Here is a 23,254-nt window from a genome sequence, read left to right as displayed (position 1 = left end):
ATCTCAATGTTCGGGTACCACTTATCGAATCGATTAAGTTGGGCGCGACCGAAATCGCCGCTTACAAAACTCAGCGGCACTGTGTTTGAAAAAGAGAAGCGATAGGGTGCCGTCGGATGCATTTGGGATCAGGGCTGCCATGATCCTTGGAGAGGGCTGTTGGGCTGTAGGAAATAGTCGGTCTGGGCTTTGACGCCGGTCCAGTCAGATTCCGGGCCCGGCCCGAAATTTGAACAAAACATTTATGGCTACCGTGAGGGGCACATTGACTTGATATTTTGGAAAGGAAAAAAAATGATTAAAAAAGTGTTGAAATGTAAAAAACAGAATCAAATATTGAAGACACTAAGAGTCCTGGCTGTTCTGTAGCAGCAGATTGACCGCCGGCGGCGGGCCGCTGAATGGTTCACAAACAAGTCCAGTATCCATATTATGATAAATCCAAAATCCGCATATTAGTTATACGTGCTTCATTACTACCGAATCAAGGTCGCAGACCCTACGTTTTTGGCTTAATTTGGGTAAAAAGTGAAACCTTAATTAGTTAGGTGCCGACCTTTAAATAACGAGGAAAATGCAAGAAAATGAAACTAAGATAAGAAATCTGGAAAAGAGAAAACTGAGAGGTTGTCGTAAAGTTCTGACAGATCGGTTAAACTTAGATGAAATCCACGACGAGTTAGTAAGTGAAAACCTGCTGTCTTCTGAAGATGAAGAGAAGATTCAGTCGTGCGCCACTCGAACAGAACGACTTCGGACATTTCTGAAGATCCTAGAACATAAAGACCACCCTAAATCTTACAACGCATTCCACCAAATTCTCGTGAAGTATGGAAACTATGAGGATGTGGTTAAAGAATTAGACAACTATGAGCCGCCACCGGACGAAGATACAACAGCGTCTGAGGATAGCGAAAACAATGAAATCAGTGATGGAATGTCTCAATTAAGCATGAAGACACAACAGGAAGATATAGCTACAGAAGAAGAATTAAAAATTGGTACGGAATCCAAGGAATATGCTAAATCTGCGACTGCAGTTTAAATGTCCCTAATGGTTATGCACCAAACCTAACCATAACACTATTCTTTAATAACACTAGTGCCCCACAGTAGAAAGGGGACCTAAACTGCAGTTAGATTGAACTTTCCCTCAATTTATATACCCCAAAGAATATTGATGACCAAAAAGGGTAACATCACGGAAAACAACAAAATCGCATAATCTATTCCCGCTGCAAAAACAATATTCATGCTTTTGCTTCGATGTCAAACAGGAAATAATTATTCATGATTAAAAAGATTTAACAACTAAAAGATAAAAAACATTGATTCTTAAAGTAGGTTTGGACTAAGCCTTTTGAAATCGAGGGATGAGTCCCTCCAATTAAGGCACCAGTTAACCCGCTATTGCAAGACACCAAAGGAAATATGATGATGTTATCTTCAGAAATGTTTTATTTGCTTTTATTTCAAACTTTTTCAAACCGTTTTGATGATTTTTGTGATGTTTCAGTTAAGGAAGTGATTCGTGAATTCAGTAGTGATCCCGCTATATTAAGCAATTGGAAAAGTCTCGGACGCCGTCTATTATTAGATGAAAGTGAGATCATCGTAATTCAGAAAGATTTCAGAGATGACCTGAAAGAACAGAGTTTTCAAATGCTGCATAAATGGACGGAAGTTGAAGACGAAAAAGCAACATTAAAGAGATTGATATCTGCACTGAAAACGGCTCGTTGCAATCGTGTTGCTGGTAAGCCTCTAAAATCATAATTGTCGAGTATACGAGTTAGTCCGGATATTCATACAGTCTTTTTCGTTTTTCAGGAAAAATTGAGAATTGGGTTGAGAGAAGGAATAAGGAAATTTAAAATATCTGAAAATGTAAAGTCAAGAACAAGGAGGGATTCCGCAATAAGTCTAGAAAGGGATGAAAAGTTTAACAAATTTATTGTAGAGCAATGTTTCGGCTATGTTTTGATAGCCATTATCAGCTGATCCATCATCAGGTATTGAGGATGGCTTATAGAATATAGCTGAAAGATTGCTCTGTTGTATATAGTGTAATATGTATTCATCTTAATGGAAATTGTGTATCCTCTCGACCTAGAAAATCTGTGATACGAAATTATGAAAGTCTCAAAATTGTCATAGATTTTTGAACTTTGGTGCTTTGAAATTTGTACGTGTGCCATGCATGAAAGGTGATTGATTGAATAATGAATAAATAACGATAGATATTAAAAATGGATGTTTCGTTCTATTTATTCGGGATTCGAACCGAACCGACTGTATCTCCCGTAGCTCGGTCGGTGTCGGCCTCTAGTGTCGGTTATGCGAATGAGTAGTGTAAACAGCTGTCACTGCCTATTCCCGATCCTGCTGCAAACATGGCTGACGATGCTCCAGCACCAGCTCCGCTCGTTCCGTGGAAGGGTGTCCAAAGAAGGGGCGGGTTCAGGCAGAAAAATGTACATGAGATTAAGGATCATAAGTTCATGGCTCGGTTTTTTAAACAGCCAACATTCTGCGGACATTGCAAGGATTTTATCTGGTGGGTATCTATTTTACTTTCACTCCTCTCCAAACTCCCAGGCTCTCTTGTTGGCTCTGTATCCGCTGCCACCAGCACAGTACCGGCAGCAGTAGTAGTTAGCTCATAGCACCTACGGCTTCTCCAACCAGGACCGCGTCTTGTCAATAGACCACATGGTTTTTGATGTCCATGATGGCACATAAACATGGTCTTAATCCTATTTATTGTGGGTTTTACATACTAGCTGAACGGTGTTTGACTGCACTGCATAATTAGTAAAAATATCACTAAAGATCTCTCATACTACCGAATGCCATGAACCATAATTCTAAAGATATAACATACAATATTAATCACTTGAGAAATTATTTAAGATATTTATGCTATCTATTACTATTAGTGACTTTTTTGAAGTGCCTTTCTTGGTATCAGTGGGTCCGATTCCGCACCACTGATTATTTCTAATTGAGTCATTCATTTTTGGCAGTCCACTCCTGACTCCTGTCCTGTAGAATTTTGAGATCCTTTTGGTTCTGTAGACCTAGTCTCATCGCTGTAACAGTAACGTATCCTTCATTTTTTTGGTCAGATATGAAAAAATTATGTATATATATGTGAGCTTCTGGAAAGGCGAGCGCCATGGGCGCGAAACCTCTTACAGGGTCCGGGGCCCTCCCCATAAAATCTACAAGATTAGATGCATCTACATACATTTTACTGTATTGTATTCTTCAGGATTGGCACCAGGTGCCTACTGTTTTTGGACCATTTCTCCCAGTATACTTGTTATAGGCCTACAAAATAAATAGGCCTTAAATTTTTGTTATTTCCGAAAGATTCATGTTTTCGATTATTGGTCCGACAAATCTCGGACCTGTCCGACCTGCGGCGATGTCACTGCGTAACTCCAGTTAAAGCTAAATAGCAATTTACTGATGATCTGATTCAGTAAATTTATGCCCCTCCATTTTTCATCTCAAACTATTCAAAATTAAATTTACTTGTATGAAAATAAAAGTTTCGATTCATTTTCTTGATGCTCTCTTCGTTTTGTTTATTTATTATAGGGGATTTGGCAAGCAAGGATTTCAGTGCAAAGGTATGTTCATCATTTGCAGTATGGTACGACTGCGAAGTAGAAACATTTTTTACCCTTTGTAGATATTTTGCTGTTTTGTTTATCAACCTCTCAGACTCATATTATAAGTTTGTTTAATAAACAGTTATGAAATGATCATATTAGATTTCTATTGGAAAGCTGTAATTTTTTCAATGTTTAATTAAAAGCTTTGACAGCCGGACATCTCTAGTGCATCTCTAGTAACTCTCTAGTGCCAGCTGGTTGTTAGCTTTACTATTGTCAAGTACTAGTTCAATATTTCTCATAATCGAAATATATATCAATGTCCCTACGACTCCTTGATTCCTTAAAAACACCCTCTAAATGGAAATCGCTTTGAAAGTGCTTGAAACTCGGAAACTTCAATTTTGAGAAATCGGGCCTCTAGTAATTGTATCTAGTTCTTAGTTGTACAGTAGATTATGCCTAAATTGATACAGTTTGGACGAAGGATTTTTTCCAATTACCGGTAAGCGGTTACCGAATTAGAAATCGAGGGTAGTGTATAATTTGCTTACGAATCCACTGAATTAATGGTTTACTGAGATAAACGGTACCAATTTAGGAGGAGGTGATGCAGACACTTCCTCAAAATTTGAAATGTTCTCCTTTAAAACTCCTTATATCCAGGAATGACTGATCTGCGTACATATTTCTGAATTATCACCACCCAAAATTGATTTGATACCGACTCCATTGATACTGACTCGTTATTTGATTGATATTCGATTACTGACGATTAGGGTTTAATTGATATACACTATTTGTGACACACCCAGTTCATTTTACCGCGTAGAAATATCATAACCCAATAGTAGCTACATCGAAATATCTATATTTCAGTTTGCTGTTTTGCCGTTCACAAACGATGTCATGAATTTGTGAACTTCCAATGCCCGGGCGCGGATAAAGGGCCCGACACCGATGTAAGTACAGCCGATACGATTGTGTCACATTTTTATTGAGTTGAATTCCTGGGAAACTAAGATCCGAAGGACGACGACGTAAAGCAAAATTCAAGCGAACAAACATAAACATTATAGTTTCCTATACAGAGTTAGCTGATTTTTCCCTGGACCCTTGTCTTCATACATGTGCATTATGGCTGGGGTGGTTCGGTCGAAGCCTCTTAAAAGCCGCCAGAAAAAATCAAGATCTACCTTTCCAGGATAGGTGAAAGTGTACTTATTGCCTAGTGATCCTGCATCTAATCGTTGTACGATCGATACATCTCGCAATGCATCTCAAAGCCAAATTCTAAAACCTTTCAGCCATTTGAATAAGTGTGAACCCCTAGCAAAATTCCCGGGTCCACCCCTGACAGGGAGAAGTAGCAAATTCCCCCATCCCCTATCGATATAATAACTTTTGAATGTCGTTGACAATGAATGTAAAAATATTCGATTAAAATGAAATTGAGTGATAATCGGTAACTGAGTGATTAGAAAGTGACAAAGATTTCGAAAAATACATAGGATTAGGCGTATTAGTGTTGCCCATATCTAGTTCTCCATGAATAAGAAAGAATAAGGGACATGCAAGTAGCTGGGATCAATTATTATACTGCTCTCTTGTACCATGCCTTGCCTTCTTAAGTTCAGATAAAATATGGAATACTCTGAAACAGGAAATTCGAGCCTAACCCAAGATATTCAGACTCGAAAACAAGAATTTCGAGTTCTTTATTACAAAAAGGGCATTTCTTCCACCAAAAATAGCAAAATTGCATATTTTTCTTGGTTCATCGCTTATCCATTTATGTTGAAAGGAAAACCTTTCAAAATCTGGCACTTACTGCGCATTGACATTTAAAACCAGTCAAAATTTGCGTCCACTTCTCGCTTGTCCGCGAGCGCGCGCGCGCGTGCGTTGTGTATCGCGTTCAGCGTTAATTACTTTCACTCTGCTAGTCTTTAATAGGCGTACTAATGATGCCCATTAAACGTGATTATTCTCTAATGTGTAATGGCCCAATAATAGATTATTAATATGTCAATGATTTATTTCTTTGAACCAAGGTAGTAAGGTTATATTGATCGTTTTACACGACACCGTGGCCAGATTTGTCATTGTGATCGTATTCGACTAATCAGAGAGACCTGTGATGATGTGTACAATTATCGCGTATCGATTATTAAGACGACATGTCTGAAGATTATCCTCCGACAACTGCTGTACGTATTGACTGCAGTATGGATAATCGAGCGGGGTTTAATATATACCTCGTAGGCATTTAATCTTGCAACGACGTTTATAGCGTATCGGGGGGGGGGGGGGGGGTCTACATTCCGCAGCTGTTGACTTCCTTTTGGTACCTCCTCCTCGTCTTACCTGGAATCAGGGATCGATAACGCTGAAATATCGGCTCATTTAGGACGCTCCGGTTCAAAGTCTATGCCGAAATTTGATTAAGTCTCGTGGTTCTAGGTAAATTGAAAGAAGTGGTTTCGGTTCTTTTTCTAGACTCTGTTCGTAGTTTTTCGAGCACAAAATCTCGTCAAAGATTCATATGCCGAGTGAACTTCAAAAGCTGTTTTGAATGAAGTTGGAATGTTGATTAGATTTCGCGTCGCTTTTCCCATCAAATATTTAACTTTCAGATAAAAGGCTTGTGTTGTTCGTTAATTCGTCGGGTCGGAATCAATTTCGGATGAGAATTCGTCGTCTTTTTCCGGCAGCTATTTAACGGATCGGTTCTATCGGACCAGAACAGACGCGTTGAAAAAATGAAGATTTTTTCCAGGACTACATTATTTTTGTACAAGAAGATTTGATTAGTTTATCTCGACTGGCGAACGGTTTTTTCTTCCACCAAATGTCAGATGACAATCATCTCCTTGATGCTACGCTGAATACACATGCAGCCACTGACCTGGAAAACTAAAGAAATCTATAATGAATCAGGGAAATCCCTGGAATTTGAAAAATTACCAAAAACCTGGAAAAATCAGGGAATTAGGATAATGATATTGACCAAACATTTTTCTATCAATTCATGAAAAATGTGATTCAATGAAAAATGAATAAAATCATAACATTTTAAGAAATTCCTTCATATCCACTCTTGGAATTTCAACATTGAAAATACCTTTGTGAATGGGCGAAAAGTGGCGACCCTGACTGAATCAGCGGTGCTTGTAAGATTCGTGGATTTTATGTCATCAACTCAACGCGACAATGACCAGCCTGTCTCTGTAACTGAAACTGATTTACTCTTATCGCGGACTCTCGGACTAGTAATAGATATTGGACAATCTAAGCATTTCATTGAGATCAGTTGATTAGATCAACACACATGGTTTGTCCATTACATCAGTCATGTCAATATCTTGTATATACATGTCTACCATTTGGTTCGATCGTTTAAACCAGTGTCAGACCACAACCACCAGTTGCCTGGCAGTCGGTCGTTTTATAAATTTCCTCTCCAGACGTGTCGTCATTCTCGTTGACCAGCCACACAGAACGCCAGTTATTTCCTGACAGCTCGGTCTGAAATGTTGTCAATTGTTCCTAAATCGCATTCGCGATAAATCATTCAACCTCCTTTTCATTCTTCTTTTACTCTTTCATAGATGTGAGACTACCGTTTTTTTTTCTTCATTTTCCTGGTAAAAAAGAATGCTGTGAAATTGCGTCTGAGAACACTACTTGACATCAACTATTTTCCTTTTTTTTTCTCTTTTGACCACTTACATCTCTGCTCTTTTAACTCTTCTTATGTTTTACTTTTTAAAATTCCTCGGCTACTTTCGGCTTAAGTAGACCCTCATTATCTTCTCAATTTTCCACTATTATCATTTTTTTACAATGACCTTTATCATCCTGGATTATGTGATTATCATACATCTTAAAATCGTTATATCGCGTTTTTGTATGGAATTAATTGAAATAGAAAATTGAGAGCGAAATCGTGTTCGCGAGAATATTATCTTTCGCCGCTTAGATTCTGACCATTGTTTAGTCGATGAGAATATATATTATGAACAAGACGAAGAAGGTTTTCTATAACAATTCCTCTGAAGAAACTTCTTACACAGCGGCGGTGGCTGCGGCCCTGGATGCGATACACTGCGTCGTGTGTTTAGTCGTCGGTTGACTATATTTAGAATGATTTTTTTACGCTGGTCTTTCTGCCGCCGTCGTCGCCAAGGTGATGAATATAATCTTACTTCAGCCAACCGAGCCGTTTTTCGGCTGAAAACTGAAACCTAGACCTTTAAAGTAGTTGCGCGTATCTCAGTTCTGAAAACCGATCTTCTTTACTAAGCTGTACGTGCAGTATGATGGAAGTATATATACGAACGAACGCTTTATTCTAGGAATGTCTACTCTTTCGATGAACTTTTGAAGTTCTGTAAAACAACAACTCAATGATTAGTGTAAATAAAACAAGTATTGAATAACTAGATGGCTGGGTTCGCGACTTCTTGGCTCAGTTGTAGCTTAAGTCAAAAAGTGGTCTTAAATCTTGAGATTAGTATTAGGTTGTTAGATCGGTTATACTAAGATGGTCTCAAGCCGGTCTTAAACCTAAGCCACGACTGTTCAACTGGCACCTGAAAAATTGTCTTATATCTACAGAACTGAGACCGTCTTAGACTGGTCTACGGTCTAAGTCGTGACTACGGAACTGGTATATTTAAAGAACCCACAATAGTACTGAAACATTAACTGTAAATTCAGTTTTGCTGATGTTTTCAGAAGATAACTTCCATCTTCAGAGATTATTCTAAATTCTAAATCTTCATTTTCGTTACCAGCCTCTGTCGACGGTGAAGAATAAAAAGCAACTTATGCATTTTCGACATTTCACTATTTCTCAGCCCTTTGATGATCTATAGTCGTTTTAACGGGCTGATATCTTGATTTCTCTGTAATATTATCTCCATGTGGATTGTTGCTCCGGGTTGGATTTCAATGGAAAATGAGATTTATATTTTTGTTGCCTGATGTTTTGATAGGTATGAACATCAGTTGCGTCTGTAGGGTCTCATATCAAACAACTGTTCAAACACTTGTTGTATTTATTGAGACGCAGTCTACTGGTCATATTTGAATAACCGTCAATTTGAATATATAAATAATATTTGCAAATTTTATCAATAAGCCTCATGAGATATTCCCATCTGCTCGTCTAGTCTAGAATTCTAGAATTTTCTTACTATTTATCATCTAGAAAGCTGTAGCCTAATCAGTTTGTGAATAGGTATCTATCCGGCAAAATCTAAGCCCCCTGTTTCGTACCTGGCTATGCTAGGCTTGTGAAGCCAGACGTAGGTTGACTTACGATGCAATGTGATCGGTTGCAACTGTGTGTGTAGGTCGGCTGCGTTGAGATTAGTTAAACTAAGCCAGTTGATTCCTTAAAAACTCCTTCTAAACGGAAAATGCTTTTGAAACCGCTTGAAACTCCTTTAATTTGACAGGCAGTTACTGAATTAGAAACTCGCCTACAAAACCACCAAATTAATTGTTTACCGAGATAAACAGTACCGATTTAGGAGGAGTCTACTGTAAACAGTACCAAATCTACTGTAATTATCTCATGTAAGTGATGCAAACACTAAACCTGAAATTTGAAATCTTCTCTTTTAAAACTCCTTAAAACAGGAATGACTGATCAGTAGGAACCCTGTTAGTGACAGTCTGCAACTAGTTTCTGTGTCATTCGCAATAGCAGCTTAGTTCGACTGGGAGAGATAGTCAGAACAATAGGAGAAATTGGGCAGCGTTGAATCGGGATTGAAAAATCTCCATTACACGGCATTGATGATAATATAGTGGAAGAAATGCGGTTGTATATTCATCTGTACGGCTGCGATGTCTCTGAGCGACGGTGCATTATCCCTCAATAAAACTTCAAATCTTCTACGCGATGACGTTTGATCCCTTGGATCCCGCGTTTTATCGCCATGGCAACGACCGAGCGGTTTTTGAAGTTCGGAAAAAAAGTTTCGTTCGTCACGACGCGCGAACCTCGGTCAAACGAATACGCCGATAGTTTGAGACGCTCGCCGGGTACGGATCGGTTGCTGTTCCGAAAACGGAGACGTTCTATGCAAGCGAAAATCGACACCTATGACGTGCTGCGATAGCGACGTAGAGGATGGCAGTTAACAGAGCTGCCAATTGTTCCTGATTCTCAGTATTTGTTACTATTTCATAACGAGAATTTGTTTGTTTCATAACGAGAATATGAATGCTGTTACTGAGGGGCTTACTGTTGATTACTGATTAATCAATTTTGAACATTTTCTTTCACTGAAATATTGCTGATAGCACTTTTTAGATTTCGGCTTTGTCATTTTGTGTACTGATTTCTGTGGCTATTTTCGCGCGCGAAAAAAAATACAGACAACGCAGTAGTTTAATGAAGATGTTTGATTTCCCTGGTGAGCGGTTAATTGTCAGCAAGCGATCAATTGAAAGCATTTTCGCGTGCCTAGTTTGGTGGCATATTGTCAGATGTCACCGTTGAACCAGATGTCTCGTAGATGATTCCGTATATCATATCTCAGTCACTGCTACTCGAGTGTACCGCATACGCGTCATTTGATTAGCCTTCTCTTCATTAGAACGCTTTCGTTACGATGTCATTTGAAACTTGAAATAAGCCAATTAAACATCTACGAAGCGACTCTAACTGGAATATGTTTAACCCATTGACTGACAAATAAACATTACTATCATCTCATACTTTACCATTGATGAAGAATACTCTGTCTATGGTTGTGATGATGATACAATATAAAATCTTACACTGATAATGACATCTTATGTCTGAAATTGTTTTTGAGTCACTAGTTTATTCAACGTTTTGACCGGATTCTAATTTTCCTGAAGATGACTATGACAGACCTGACTACGGCTGCTATTTCTACTGTTTTGGGATGTCGCTTATTCCTTGAAATATTGAACCGCTCTCAAAATCGGAATAATTTCCAGTACGTTTTCAATTCAACTATGGTTTCTCTTCTTACTGTGGGATTATATATATATAATTATAATATATATTATATATATATATATATATATATATATATATATATATATATATATATATATATATATATATATATATATATATAATCTTATACCTCGTTAATTGGGAGTGTCGTTGGTCATGGGAAATGGCTGGTGATATTTAATAGGTCACTCGCCAATTACAGGAATATCTCTTTAGAATGGCGAATTGAAACAATCACCATGGCAGCAAAAGTCAGGTCTATCATAATAATTGATATTTTATTAATAATTGATTATATCTGAGATATTGATCTATTAGGCTGATATCATAAATTTCGCAGCCAGATCGGCGGGAAAGCTCCAACGCTGCTGTGGCAAGCAAGGATCTCATTAATGGCAAGCGAGGATCCACCAGGTGTCGCTAGTGGTTGCTCAGTCTTTCTTTTTCAATTTTTTCCTTATTTTTCAGTTTCGAATGAAAATTTTCTCTTGAATAAATGAATTATCAATGAAAACTTACCCATTATGGACACGGGAGCCTAAAAATTCAGTTCAAAATTGATTGTTGAACTAATTCCTAAATGAGTACTTGTCATGCCATCTGGTGGCATAGCTGAAGTTGCGGTTCGGCGATGATGTATTTATTTTCGGTGCTCAGCTTTTTCATTCTTACTCGCAATAATAGAACACGTCATTTTCGACGATGAAATTCTCAGCTACAATAAACGTTAAACGGCGATGGAAAAATTCATGATTTATACAAAGATCGTTATCATTTCGAAATCGATTCTTCGCGAGGAAAAAAAACAATCGAGCGTTTACTTTACGACGGGTTTCGACGTCATTTTACGACGGGTTTCGACGTCGCGTTTCGTCGCGTTTATTGCGAAAATACCGAGTCGTTAAATGATGGATGAATAACGAATATTCATAACGTGAAATCATTTAATCACTTTAAAAAAAGAGAAATTCACCGATAAGAACGATAATGAATGACCGATGAATTTTTCATCACGTGTAACACCCGCTCCTAACGTTGACTTCGATGGAATGAGAAATTTATCACGTTTCGATATTTTTAATTTCTGCGATATTGGCTTCATCATTATTGCCGGTGTGTGTGTGAAATGTGATCACGTTCATTCTTGATGCTGCGATGTGTGCGTCGATATGTTTTTCATGATGTTCGCGCGGTAAAATGATACAAAAGACCGACACAGGCTGAACATGAAAACTAAAATTCGTCGATGCCTAGAAAAGTATCTCATATATTGCTTGATAGAGTCGGCAATGAATAATAGAAATAATAAACTATCAAGTATCAAAGTTATTTTAAATTTGGAAATATATTGAGAGTTATTTTGAGATGCCAATATTGAAGACGTAGTGCACATCGACTCACGCAGAACCCCTTGAATAACGCATTCTAGGTATCAATTTATATAGAAATTATTGCAACGGTTTTTATGGCGATGAAAATTTGTGTGTTTGATAGCAGATTCGCCGCAAGAGGGCGATTGTTTAATTTGAACAGTTTCAGGTTTCAGAAACGGAGGAAAAGTTTGTAGAATAGATTTTCAGATAGATTTCTAAACCGAGGCACTTTTTGTGAAGATGATCAAAAGACTTTCAAATCTATATCGGTACCAGCTACTTCATACGCCTTGAATGAGAAATTGAGTACATGTAAATGAATGTGGTTATTCCTGGTCGAATGTCGAATACAATATCCATTACTTTCCTGTATGTTTATGTATATGAAAAAAAAACATCGCCGACATAGTAGTACATACGAAACATACTATATTCATGTATTTATGTCTTACTAATACAGACAACTGTCAACTAAGATGAAGTATCCTCTTCCCTGGAAGCTATACATCGTTGAATAGTCATCAGACATGCGATAGCGAGTGACCAACCTGATTAAAGCTTCGGTAAGCGATGTGGAAATGACTTGATATTCCCGCCGGGAGGGTATGACGCCTGGGAAAATGGACATCGAAATACATGGCAAGACTCGAAAACCAATTTACATAAATAACCGAAGCAACGGTTATTAACCCTTTCAGAGCTAACTAATTAATACCCGATAGTGCTGGAGATAATTCGAACATTTCTCAAATTTCACCCCAGTGTGTTGAGTAACGGGAATATTGCTTTAGTGCATCTACACCACGGTGCGGTGTATTGTTAGTTACTAATATATATCACTATGATTGACAGGTGCTCCCATCTTTCAATAGAGACAAACACTAATTAGTTATTACATCAGTACACCGCATCGCTGATTTATACACCGCGCTGGGGTGTAGTTGCACTGGATGGGTTAAGCGTAGAACTTACTGTCGCTTACCTCGGAATTCGAACTCTCGAAGCGTCGTGAAGGTTGATTTATTTTTTTTTACAGCACGCGTCAACGCTTTGACATTTTCTGATTTAAGTAAACCGAGATGTCTGTCGGTATCATCGATTATTTGGTGGGTTGTTCTGAGACTGATGGTCCCGGCGGATGTCTTGACGTTTTCATTTTATCGCGGTCGAAATTCATGGAAGTTTCAATCGTCGGATTAAAACGTTCTCGGAACGTGCATGTCTCTGTCTGTGCGTGCACCGCATTGACGTCATTAGGTTTTCCGCTATCTCTTTTTAAGATTTATGAAACTGCTGCCGCGATCCAATTCCACAATCGCTAGCGTCTACTTCTAGAGTCGCTATGGAATTGGCTGCATAAGCGGATGCTAAATAAGCTAAATGCTGAATAAGTGAATTGAGTTGCTAATGCTAAAAGCGGCATTCGCACTAAGTTATGTTATGTAGAACGGTCTAGATTTAGTCCGTTTCAATTTAGAATGGACCGATGGACCGAGTGTTCGTACTAGCAAAAAGTCCGTTCTGAATTAAGTCGTTGCAATTCAATCAAGTCTGTTCAAAATTATAGAATTAGCGTCCGTTCCATTATAGAATTAGCAAATGTGTTCATCTGTGCGAGATGAAATAAGATATATATATATATATATATATATATATATATATATATATATATATATATATATATATATATATATATATATATATATATATATATTCAATAACAAACAAACAATTCTGAATTTTAGAACGGATCATTTCCCTGTGTGAATAGAAGCTATAGGTTCTATGGATTGTTTGAGGTACAAGCCAAAATGAAATGGACTAACTAGCTTTAGTGGGGCAATAGGTGGGAAGTTGTGGTTCCTTGTTGCATTTGACTGATGTGGATTTCTTCCCTCTATCTCCCTCTAAGCCAATAGTGTCTTTGATGGATTTTGAAAGGTGGAGGGGAATCGTAATCTCGTATTCGAGGCGCCTCTAATGCTCGTTGAGGTTCGTAATGCTTTTCTACGCTGTTTTGATTTTTCATCTTTTTTAACGCGCTCAAACTTCCAAATTAAATTTCCCGACTGTGTCGTCGCGTGAATGCGCCACGGGCGACCGACGGAAAACACGAATTTGTGTTTGAAAAATTTCAAAACGCGATTGCCTCAAGGTGAATACAATGACATCATCCAATCATCATTTTACGGCCTTTGTCATCGGAATCTTTCAGCAAATTGTTTCAGTTTTTTTTAGTAAGTCATTTCATCGTTCCGCTTTGTTGCTAGTAGTTTTTCCCCTATTAGTAGGCCTCAAGACACTCTCCATCACCATCAAGGTGTTGAGAGTTTTTACCTATTTTTAATGCACTTTGGTAATATCTAAAGCATCAGTTAGCACATTACTATCATTAAGAAAAACCCACAATATCAATTTCAACAACTATTATGGTTTTTCTTACGGTTATTATGTTCAGAGTTTATTAGAAAATAACAGTCATAGTTGCAATACCAGGGGGTTAGTTATACCAGGAATCTCTCATGAACAGATATTAACAGAGGACAAAATCAGACATAAATTGTTTCAGTTGATATTGTTGATTGATAATCGATGATATTCATCTAGACTGGAAATAGTTTCAACTATTTACAGTGGACTCCGCTCAAGTTGGATCTTTTGGTACTTTAAAGACTTAAGTAATATCCGAGGTAGATGTTATGTAAAGTATCACAAAAAATATTTTTAAAAAGTCATCTGAGTTGAACGATTATCCGAGTGGACCGGAGTCTACTGTAGAACACATAACCGTTGTATATGTGAGAATGTCAAACACAAGACCCAGTTTCACAGTTGTGAATTAAGATTTGACTCGGAATTAACTCATTGGAAATGAACTAATCTTAACTCAGAGTTAACACTAACTCGCAACTGTGGAACTGAGTCCTGGACGACATTTTCTATATCATGGATAGACGTCAACCAGAATGAACAAAATCATTATTATCGTACGTTAGTGAATTCATGTCAGGTTTCAAGTCTATCAATGGCCTTCATTAGTCGTGTCGACTCCATCAGTCGACTCCGGTCTCCAACTGTTCGATAAAGCCATATCCATGACAGCAGCCGCAATCGCACAAAGACTTGGCCCTGGTCAAACTAGCCCGGATCAGACCGAGTCAAATATTGTCCGTGTCTAATTAGAAAGCGCCGTTCACGCGTAAACCACTGACTTGATTTACTAAGATATTATCAAATGATGCAGTGGTTAGTGAAACGAGTCACTTCTGGAACCAGGTAGCATTCGCACATGATCATTTGACCAGTTTTTAATAGGCACTGGCCAATTTGGTAGCAGTGCGAATGGTCAAATCTGGCATCAGCAAAATCAGGCCCAGGTCAAAAACATTTGTGCTATAGGCAAGCCATATTCGAACGGTGCAGCAAATAATGCATTACTGTTGTTGTTTCTTGTGGTATCACAATTACGAAATTGGTTTTGATGAAATCTCGTATTTGATATTAATCGACGGTTCGTGAAATTGTTTGAAACTGATCACATTTACCGATGATGTTACCAGTCGCGTCAATCGAGTTTACCCGCGTGCTATCCCTTGTTCGCGTGTGATCTGATTGTCTGAGTATATAAGTCCCATTTGTTCGATTGTCTGATTATCTTTGTCTAGAGATTGACCGCGACATTGTAGAGAATACTTAGGTATAAATCTACACAAATGTTTGACTGCTCGTTCACATCACTGTCTCTTGTCGCCGAATGTTGCCGTCTTTGTTTATCCGTTGTACATCCCCCACGCTTAATTTAATTCCCTCATACAGTTTCGATGAACGTTTAACCTTTAATTCGACATTGAACTTCAGGTCGTTGCAGTTTTGATTCTGAATCACTTTGACTCGGCTTGAAGCCGGATGTAGTCGGATAGTGTTAATTGATCACCGTGGTTCAGCCATAATTTAGAACAAAATCTACTTTCAAATCTTTTTGAAAATATTCGTATAGATTTTGTTAATGAAGCCATTTGAATTAAATTCCGCTATCAGAAATGGAAAATTCTATTTTTCCTCGTCGCCTCAATCATCGGTATATTTCAATGAGACAATAACAAATTGTCATTGATGAAATGATTATGAATATTATCTGTAACAATTGTGCGTAGAATCAGAAACCTGCGACATCATGTGTCACTCTCTATTCAGGATGTTTATGAACGCTGCACACAGCTGCTCGGTATATCACTGCTGGTGGTACAGATGCTTTGAGGGGTACTGTTCCTGAGGTACCAAAGCGGCGGTACATCTGCTAGGCGTATTTCATTATATCCTGGCAGTGAAAGTATAAGTAGGTTCATAGAGTGTGTACTGATAATTGTTGATAAAAATATTAAAATCATTATCGCCCGGTATGGGACTCGAACCCAGGACCCTCAGGTTAAAAGCCTGATGCTCCACCGACTGAGCTAACCGGGCTGACTGACATGCTAGCATTCCTCCATAATTTCGATACAAGCTTATCCTTCACTTTGGTCTTAAATTGTATGTTTATTGGTCAGGTTTGAGAGTTTATAAACTTCGTGTGCAGACCTGCTGGTTGTCACCTTCTCATCGATATAAATCGTCTATATTTTACTGACTTCATGTTGATGAAGCTTTATAATGACTACCGACATATACCATCGTGTACAAAACCACTTCATTGCTTTTAACAGTTTTTATTATTTCGCTGGAAAGTATGACCGGATATCTGCGCTGTTAACATCACTTGTTTTAATTGCTTCACGGTTGGAAATGATTCGTTATGCAGTTGAATATCGCGTGCGGTTTGGAGGACGTGTTGTGCAAAACAACGCGCTTGCGGAATACATGAATACACATGACTTCACGCGTGCACCGACTGAAAACAATGCACAACCGAACATTTGAATTCAACTAGAATCACTTAAAAGATTGACTACTTATATATATTTTATGCATGGACGTCATTAATTCTGTCTGCATGCTTCAATACGAACACATTAATGTAAACATTGAAAAAGAGATTGTAGATAATAGAAATGTATATACTGAAGTGATTACTCCATTAGCATATATTATAGATAGTGGTTACAATATACCAGGGATTGTAATCCTGCGTTAAAAAGTGTAGATCAGCGGACAGTGGCTCGAAGGTTGATTAGAGCATGCAAGTATAAACTAGAGTTTATATGTCCATGGTTAAAGTTAACCAGTGGATAGTTGACATAGTGACAATGGCATCTATCCATCAGTTATCTTAAACCAAGTTTTGAGCAACTGGCCCCAGTAATGTCTGGCAATTGTTGTTATAGATACGGATGTATTTTGGAGGAAAATTTCAATCAGCTTATCTAGCTTATTGAAAGGGGTTATCAATTGATATCTGGCTATGATCCCCCACCGCCCCACGCCACACCCCCAAATCCCCTCCCCCCTGACATAAAGAAATCTTATTGTGGCATGCAAGATGATATCAGTTTCGAACAGTAATCTTGAAGAGTGAGCTAGCTCAAGATTTTATGGAAATTTGATAAGCTAGCCACACCCACCACTTCCTCTTTGCCAGACATATATTCTTGAATTTTTTCTTGTGGTATTTACAACTTTAAAATTAAGAAAGCTTTCCAGCTAGACTTACCCCTCCGAGCTTCTTGTATGTAAAGATGTACTATGCAAGCTGATCTAATTAAGTTTCATTTTCGACGGCTATTGATAAGATGAATGATAAGCATTCGGCATATTTGGGTTGAACTAGGTTTTGTTCATCCAAGTTTCTTCAATCCTGTTTTAACATTCCGTGTAACCTGACAAGAATACTAGATGTGGCTGTTAAAGAGTGTATCGCCGTAAGAAAGTGCCAGTATTTTTCAAAAAATGCAGTAGTTTCCCATGAGGAATCAGCGAGGAAATGAGCAATTTCGAGTATGTTAGTGGATCAGTTACCGGTTCATTCAACTGTATTTGATAGTGATTGAACGCCGACTATGACCGGCACAAAGGCCTCATTTGCGATTGGAAATAATTCTATTGGCATCGGAGAGACGTCGGAGCATCCGACGGAAAGACGGCGACAGGAAAGAGAAAACAGTTCGTAGATTGAATTCCGTCGACATAAAACGTCAACAACGATGAAGTAATCAGCTTGTCGTGATTGAAGTACAATTAACCATCAAATCTACATCAGCAATGTCATCTTCTACTAACAGAGCATTTGCTCTAGTAACCTCCCAGGTCAACATTTACAAGTTCTACCGACTGAGCAATTTTTCTTATAACCAGCCAGGTCATCCTCTACATCTTCTACTGACTGAACTATTTCTCTTTAAGCCATCCAGCTTATCATCTACATGTTCTATTGACTGAACCACTTCTGACTTCTAGGAGAATAGTTCAGTCAATAGAACTTGTAGTTGAAGACCTGTATGGCTACTAGAGAAAAGTTCAGTCATTTGAACTTGTAGATTATAGGGATCTGCTTTATATTTTCTGAAAACATGGGTTTAGATTCTGAATCTTTACTTTCAAGTCAAAATAGATTATTTCTCCAGGTTGCATTGTGATACAGTTCTCTGGATATGCGTGTAGGTTTGTGCGTTGCCGGCTAACCATCATCTCAATGGGAAAATTCATTAATAATTGAATGTTGAATAAGTGCAGTGATCAGAACTTCAGGAATGGTTATCACTGAATATTTTATTACGCTTAAACTGCCGAACGAGTCGTTACGAAGTCGAAATGTTTGATATGGATAAATTGTTGTTTCGCGTGTCTCACTGAGTGTTACCATGGTCACTCTTCAAAGTGGTTTTACTTGCGCTGGTATTATCATCATTGCCGCCACAAAGAGTTCAGAAAAAAATTAATCATTACTAATAGGAAAATATGTTTATCTCGATTTGTTGTTGTCGGAGGAAAGTGGCAGGGAAGCAAGAATGGTTGTTTAACCCTTTTAGTGGATCTACACCGCATGGCAGGGTATAAATCGGTGATGACTGCTAGTACACCGCATCATGGTGTATTAATGTTATCAGTAACTAATTGTAATTAGTTTTTATCTATTGAAAGATGGAAGCACTTGTCAAACAGTGAAACATTAGTAACTAACAGTACACCGCACCAGGGTGTAGACGCACTAAAGGTCATCCCCAAAAATTAAAACTTAAATTTAGTGCTATCTGCTGCTATATCAGTCACATTATTCACTTTTTTATAAAGCAATTGTCTGTAATGATAGAACATGATGTTTTTCCGGGGATTTTTGAGGGATCACCTAGCTTCTCGTGTCTAATTATTCGAAAGCTAGTATGGAGATTATTTCAAATTCAAATCTATTGATGCTGTAATACGCTATATGGTATATAAATCCAGATAGTATTTCGTGGCAGTTTACTGATGATGCTAGCTTCCACGATTGATTGGTGCCGGACTCGCGGGCGGCGAGTTGCGAATTAAAGATGTGTCCGATAGAACTGATCATTCTTTCATCGCGTCAAATAAATATTTAAAGAACTGCTCGTCATCGTTCTAGTGCCGCATATTATTAGTCTTTGTGATTAGGACAAGATTCCAGAAAAAATGATATGATAGCTCGCTCAGTAAATAGCGTACTGAATGTCATTTTTCGATCAACTTATGTTCCAATGTCTTTTCCCCGTATTCAAAGTTAGTAAGGAACTTACATTATATACATATATATATATATACATATATATATATAAATACATATATATATATATATATATATATATATATATATATATATATATATATATATATATATATATATATATATATATATATATATATATATATATATATATATATATATATATATATATATGGGCAATGCTTGGAATTTTTGTCATCTATTCTTCGTCGCGATCGATCATTCGTACGCGTATTACGCATTTGAATATCCAAATTATCGAATAATTTTCGCCCGCAGGGAAATAGACAGCGAACGGTGGAGACGATCGTTTGTCGAAATCAGCGTCGAATTTCACTTTTACGTAACGTGAAAATCAATTCCGAGTCTGAACCGAACTGGGAAGGAGGAAACCGTCTGAGCTAAGTAAAGCCGTTGATATCAATCTGGTGAAATCCTGGTGATTCTGATGTGCTGTAAATGCCTGTGTTACAATGGTGCAGGATTTGCTAGTAATGCACGATCCCCCCACTCCCCCCACTCCCCTCCCCTGATTAGTTTTCTCCTAAATGTATTGGCAACCCGGCTGACTGAAGATTCCCTTCCCTTTATCTATAGCAACATTCACCGACATTGATTGCGATCAAAATCTAGTTCTCATTAAGCTTGTGACGGACTAGGCGAATATCTTAGTCGTGTCATTTGCCTGCGATTGAATCCAGGAGACCAAGACTGACACAAGCGAATCACTGATCAGATGATTGAATGATTCAGTATGCATTTTTTTCGCCAAACTTTTATTCAACGGAGGTGATGTACTCCTCATATCTAGTAATGACTGATCTGTAGGGACTCCAGTGAAAATCTTGGTGCACTCGGCAAAAATTGTAAATTGCCTAGTCTCGTCACGTGCTGTAAAAATGACATATGACCAGATGCTCGTCACGCCGAATAAAGCTGCTGGTCTCATCGGAAATGATGACACGTGTCGACGAACGTTTAGCTCGACCGACCGAACCCTGGTTATTTTTACGCCCGTTGCTGGTCGCGCTGACGATCGATTCGAACCGTTTGATACGTGATCGGCGTGTTCGATTCGTCGGAACCCCGGATCACCGGATCGACGTACGACGGCACTAGTAAAACGACGACTACGTACGTCATCAGTCAATCGCGAATCGATACGACGAAGTGTCCGCGAGCGAGCGAGCGATCGCGCGTCGCCAGCTGAAGACGACACTTCGTTCGTCATCCCCGGCCGGATATTGTCCGACATTACGAACGAAATGGCCATCATCATCGTCGTCGTCGTCGTCGTGCAGCTGTGAAACCGAAGACGTAATGACTTTAAACGACTCCGCTAGGACACATACGTTCAGAAATAGCCGACGTGAGCTGTTGATGAAATAGTCGTAGATGTCATCGCCGGAAAATCCGTGTGCCCCTCAGGCGTGTGATTCGCCGATGTTTTTGAATTTACGAGCGGCCATGTGCAATTCTGCCCGTTTTTATTGCTGGTTATGATATCGCGGGTTTTTATTTGCTTTCGATAAAACAATGTTAAAAGTGGTCATAAAATTTAGACGGGAGAGAATGTGGTTCTAGTCGTAGTACTTGACACCATCGATCATATTAAAAGCCATCGTTCTAAGTATTGTTTCGAATGTACTCGTTGTTACCGGAAAAGTGTTCTTCGTAATAATAGCCATGTTCGCACTGAACGTTTTCAATTTAGTCCATTCTAATTTAGAATGGACCAATGTTCAAAATACTGAAAAGTCCGTTCCTAAATTGATCTGACCAATAAGACTGATCCAGGTCCGTTCTAAATTTTAGAACAGACGCGTTATTGCCTGTCTATCAGTTTTGCATCAAGCTGGACCACATCCTCCCTCGGTAGGGATTCAAACATGATGGGATCGCTCTAGACTCAGGCACAGCACGAAACCCTGCCACACTAGACCGGGTGCATGTGGATTTGTCCTGATAAAACTGGCAGCGCCAATCAGATTGCTCATTGCATGATCAAGGCAAATTTAACGATAAACTATAACTGGAAAAACCCGGGCTATAATAAAAAAGGATTTCTGATTGGCTAACATTGACATCATCTAAGCTGCACATGTAGCTGCGCTATCAGGCTAGGGTGGTAGGGTTTTGTACCATAGCAGTCTCGGTGTCATTAGGTTCGAATCCCTGTCGGGGAGGATGGCAGTCCGTTTCAGGTATGGGCCAAATCAGAGTGGACTAACCAACGTTAGTGTGAATGATGCATCTCATGAATAAAACCTGTATGCGAGGTCTTCATCGGTATCTTCATAGAAACACTGCCTGTCCCTCACAGCGCCAACAGTCACCTCGCAGCCTGTCCCTCACAGCGTCAACAGTCACCTCGCAGCACAGCGACAGAGGGCTCAGTACCGACTAAACAAACTTATCATGCCATGTTCGCTTTTCATTTAGGATTTTTTTCTCCAAGCGGACGTTATCTCTATTGATGCCTTTAATCCTATTATCGCAAATGGGTGTTGTGCATCTTACAATGTGACTGTATCGATTGTCTTTTCGGCTTAGGTTGTGCAGTGTTTCTGTTATCTCTGTCTATCTCTATCTGTCTGGTCTCGGCTATTTATTCTCCCTCTATCTCCACCGGATTTCTATTCTATTCTGTATTATTTAGTCTGAGCTCGGCAGCTATTGTTAAAATGCCTTGTCTCTCATAGAGGCATTTACATGTATACAATCCGAGCAAATACCTAGTGGTTTGTTGTTAGTTACAGCCTCTTCTCATCAACAACTTCGGTAAATGAGTAGAAACTGACAGAAGTTTCATCGTGGACTCTAGTCGATGGTTTCATTGTGGACTCTAGTAGTCCATGGTTTCATCGTGCGTGGACTCTAGTAGTCCATGGTTTCATCGTGGACTCTAGTAGTCCATGGTTTCATCGTGGACTCTAGTAGTCCATGGTTTCATCGTGGACTCTAGTAGTCCATGGTTTCATTGTGCGTGGACTCTAGTAGTCCATGGTTTCATCGTGCTTGGACTCTAGTAGTCCATGGTTTCATCGTGGACTCTAGTCGATCATGGTTTCATCGTGCGTGGACTCTAGTAGTCCATGGTTTCATCGTGCGTGGACTCTAGTGGTCCATGGTTTCATTGTGGACTCTAAGCCATCGTTTCATTAATAACTCAATTTCCCTAGGTTGTTATTTTCCCCGTTATTGGAAATAAACGATTCAGAACGCTGCCCGGCGACGTCGTCAAAAACCGGTTACGACGTTTACGCATTTTTCTCAGGACCCGGTCGATATATTCGTCAAATATAGACGATATAAAACCACGCGAACACGGAAAATTCATCTAAATCAAACGTTTGATTTTGATGGCGATATTATTCATTAACATTTCACGATAACCAACGATGTTCTCGACGACGTTCTCGACGACGACGATGGACACGGCATTGATTTTATTGATTAATTACCTTTGAATCATGTTATACCGGTCAGTGAACAGGTCATGTTAGAGTACGCAATCAATTTGTCATAACATCAGAGTTATTCATTAACCGCAAGCGTTTTTAAACTGGGCCTGATT

General features: G+C 38.8%; 2 protein-coding genes and 1 non-coding gene across 6 annotated transcripts in view; 2 read left to right on the top strand and 1 right to left on the bottom strand.

Annotated features, from left to right (window-relative positions):
• Positions 1-489: 489 nt before the first annotated feature.
• Positions 490-2,235, top strand: LOC141904010 (uncharacterized). The gene is made up of 3 exons (XM_074792449.1): positions 490-1,001; positions 1,517-1,756; positions 1,831-2,235. Exons 1-3 carry the CDS (start codon positions 575-577, stop codon positions 1,872-1,874), a joined length of 711 nt encoding a protein of 236 aa, XP_074648550.1. The 5' UTR covers positions 490-574; the 3' UTR covers positions 1,875-2,235.
• A 121-nt stretch (positions 2,236-2,356) lies between these two features.
• Positions 2,357-23,254, top strand: part of LOC141903119 (calcium-dependent protein kinase C-like) — a 67,813-nt gene continuing 46,915 nt past the window's right edge. For all 4 annotated transcript variants that reach the window (XM_074791093.1, XM_074791091.1, XM_074791092.1 and 1 more), the window contains exons 1-3: positions 2,357-2,557; positions 3,607-3,638; positions 4,503-4,585. In XM_074791093.1, the coding sequence (XP_074647194.1) occupies positions 2,394-2,557; positions 3,607-3,638; positions 4,503-4,585 (279 nt within the window). In that variant the 5' untranslated portion in view covers positions 2,357-2,393. The remainder of the gene's footprint in view (positions 2,558-3,606; positions 3,639-4,502; positions 4,586-23,254) is intronic.
• Positions 16,394-16,466, bottom strand: Trnak-uuu (transfer RNA lysine (anticodon UUU)). The gene has a single exon. It is a non-coding gene; the product is annotated as a tRNA-Lys (tRNA).

Source organism: Tubulanus polymorphus, chromosome 4 (assembly GCF_964204645.1).
Source record: "Tubulanus polymorphus chromosome 4, tnTubPoly1.2, whole genome shotgun sequence".
In the NCBI taxonomy this organism is placed as follows: Eukaryota; Metazoa; Nemertea; class Palaeonemertea; order Tubulaniformes; family Tubulanidae; genus Tubulanus; species Tubulanus polymorphus.
This window is presented reverse-complemented; position numbering and strand designations above follow the sequence as displayed.

Coding starts and splice junctions, on each gene's coding strand:
- LOC141904010 (XM_074792449.1), top strand. CDS start 575: ATGCAAGAAAATGAAACTAAGATAAGAAATCTGGAAAAGAGAAAACTG. Junction 1,002..1,516: donor AGAAGAAGAATTAAAAATTG/GTACGGAATCCA, acceptor GTGATGTTTCAG/TTAAGGAAGTGATTCGTGAA. Junction 1,757..1,830: donor TCGTTGCAATCGTGTTGCTG/GTAAGCCTCTAA, acceptor TTCGTTTTTCAG/GAAAAATTGAGAATTGGGTT.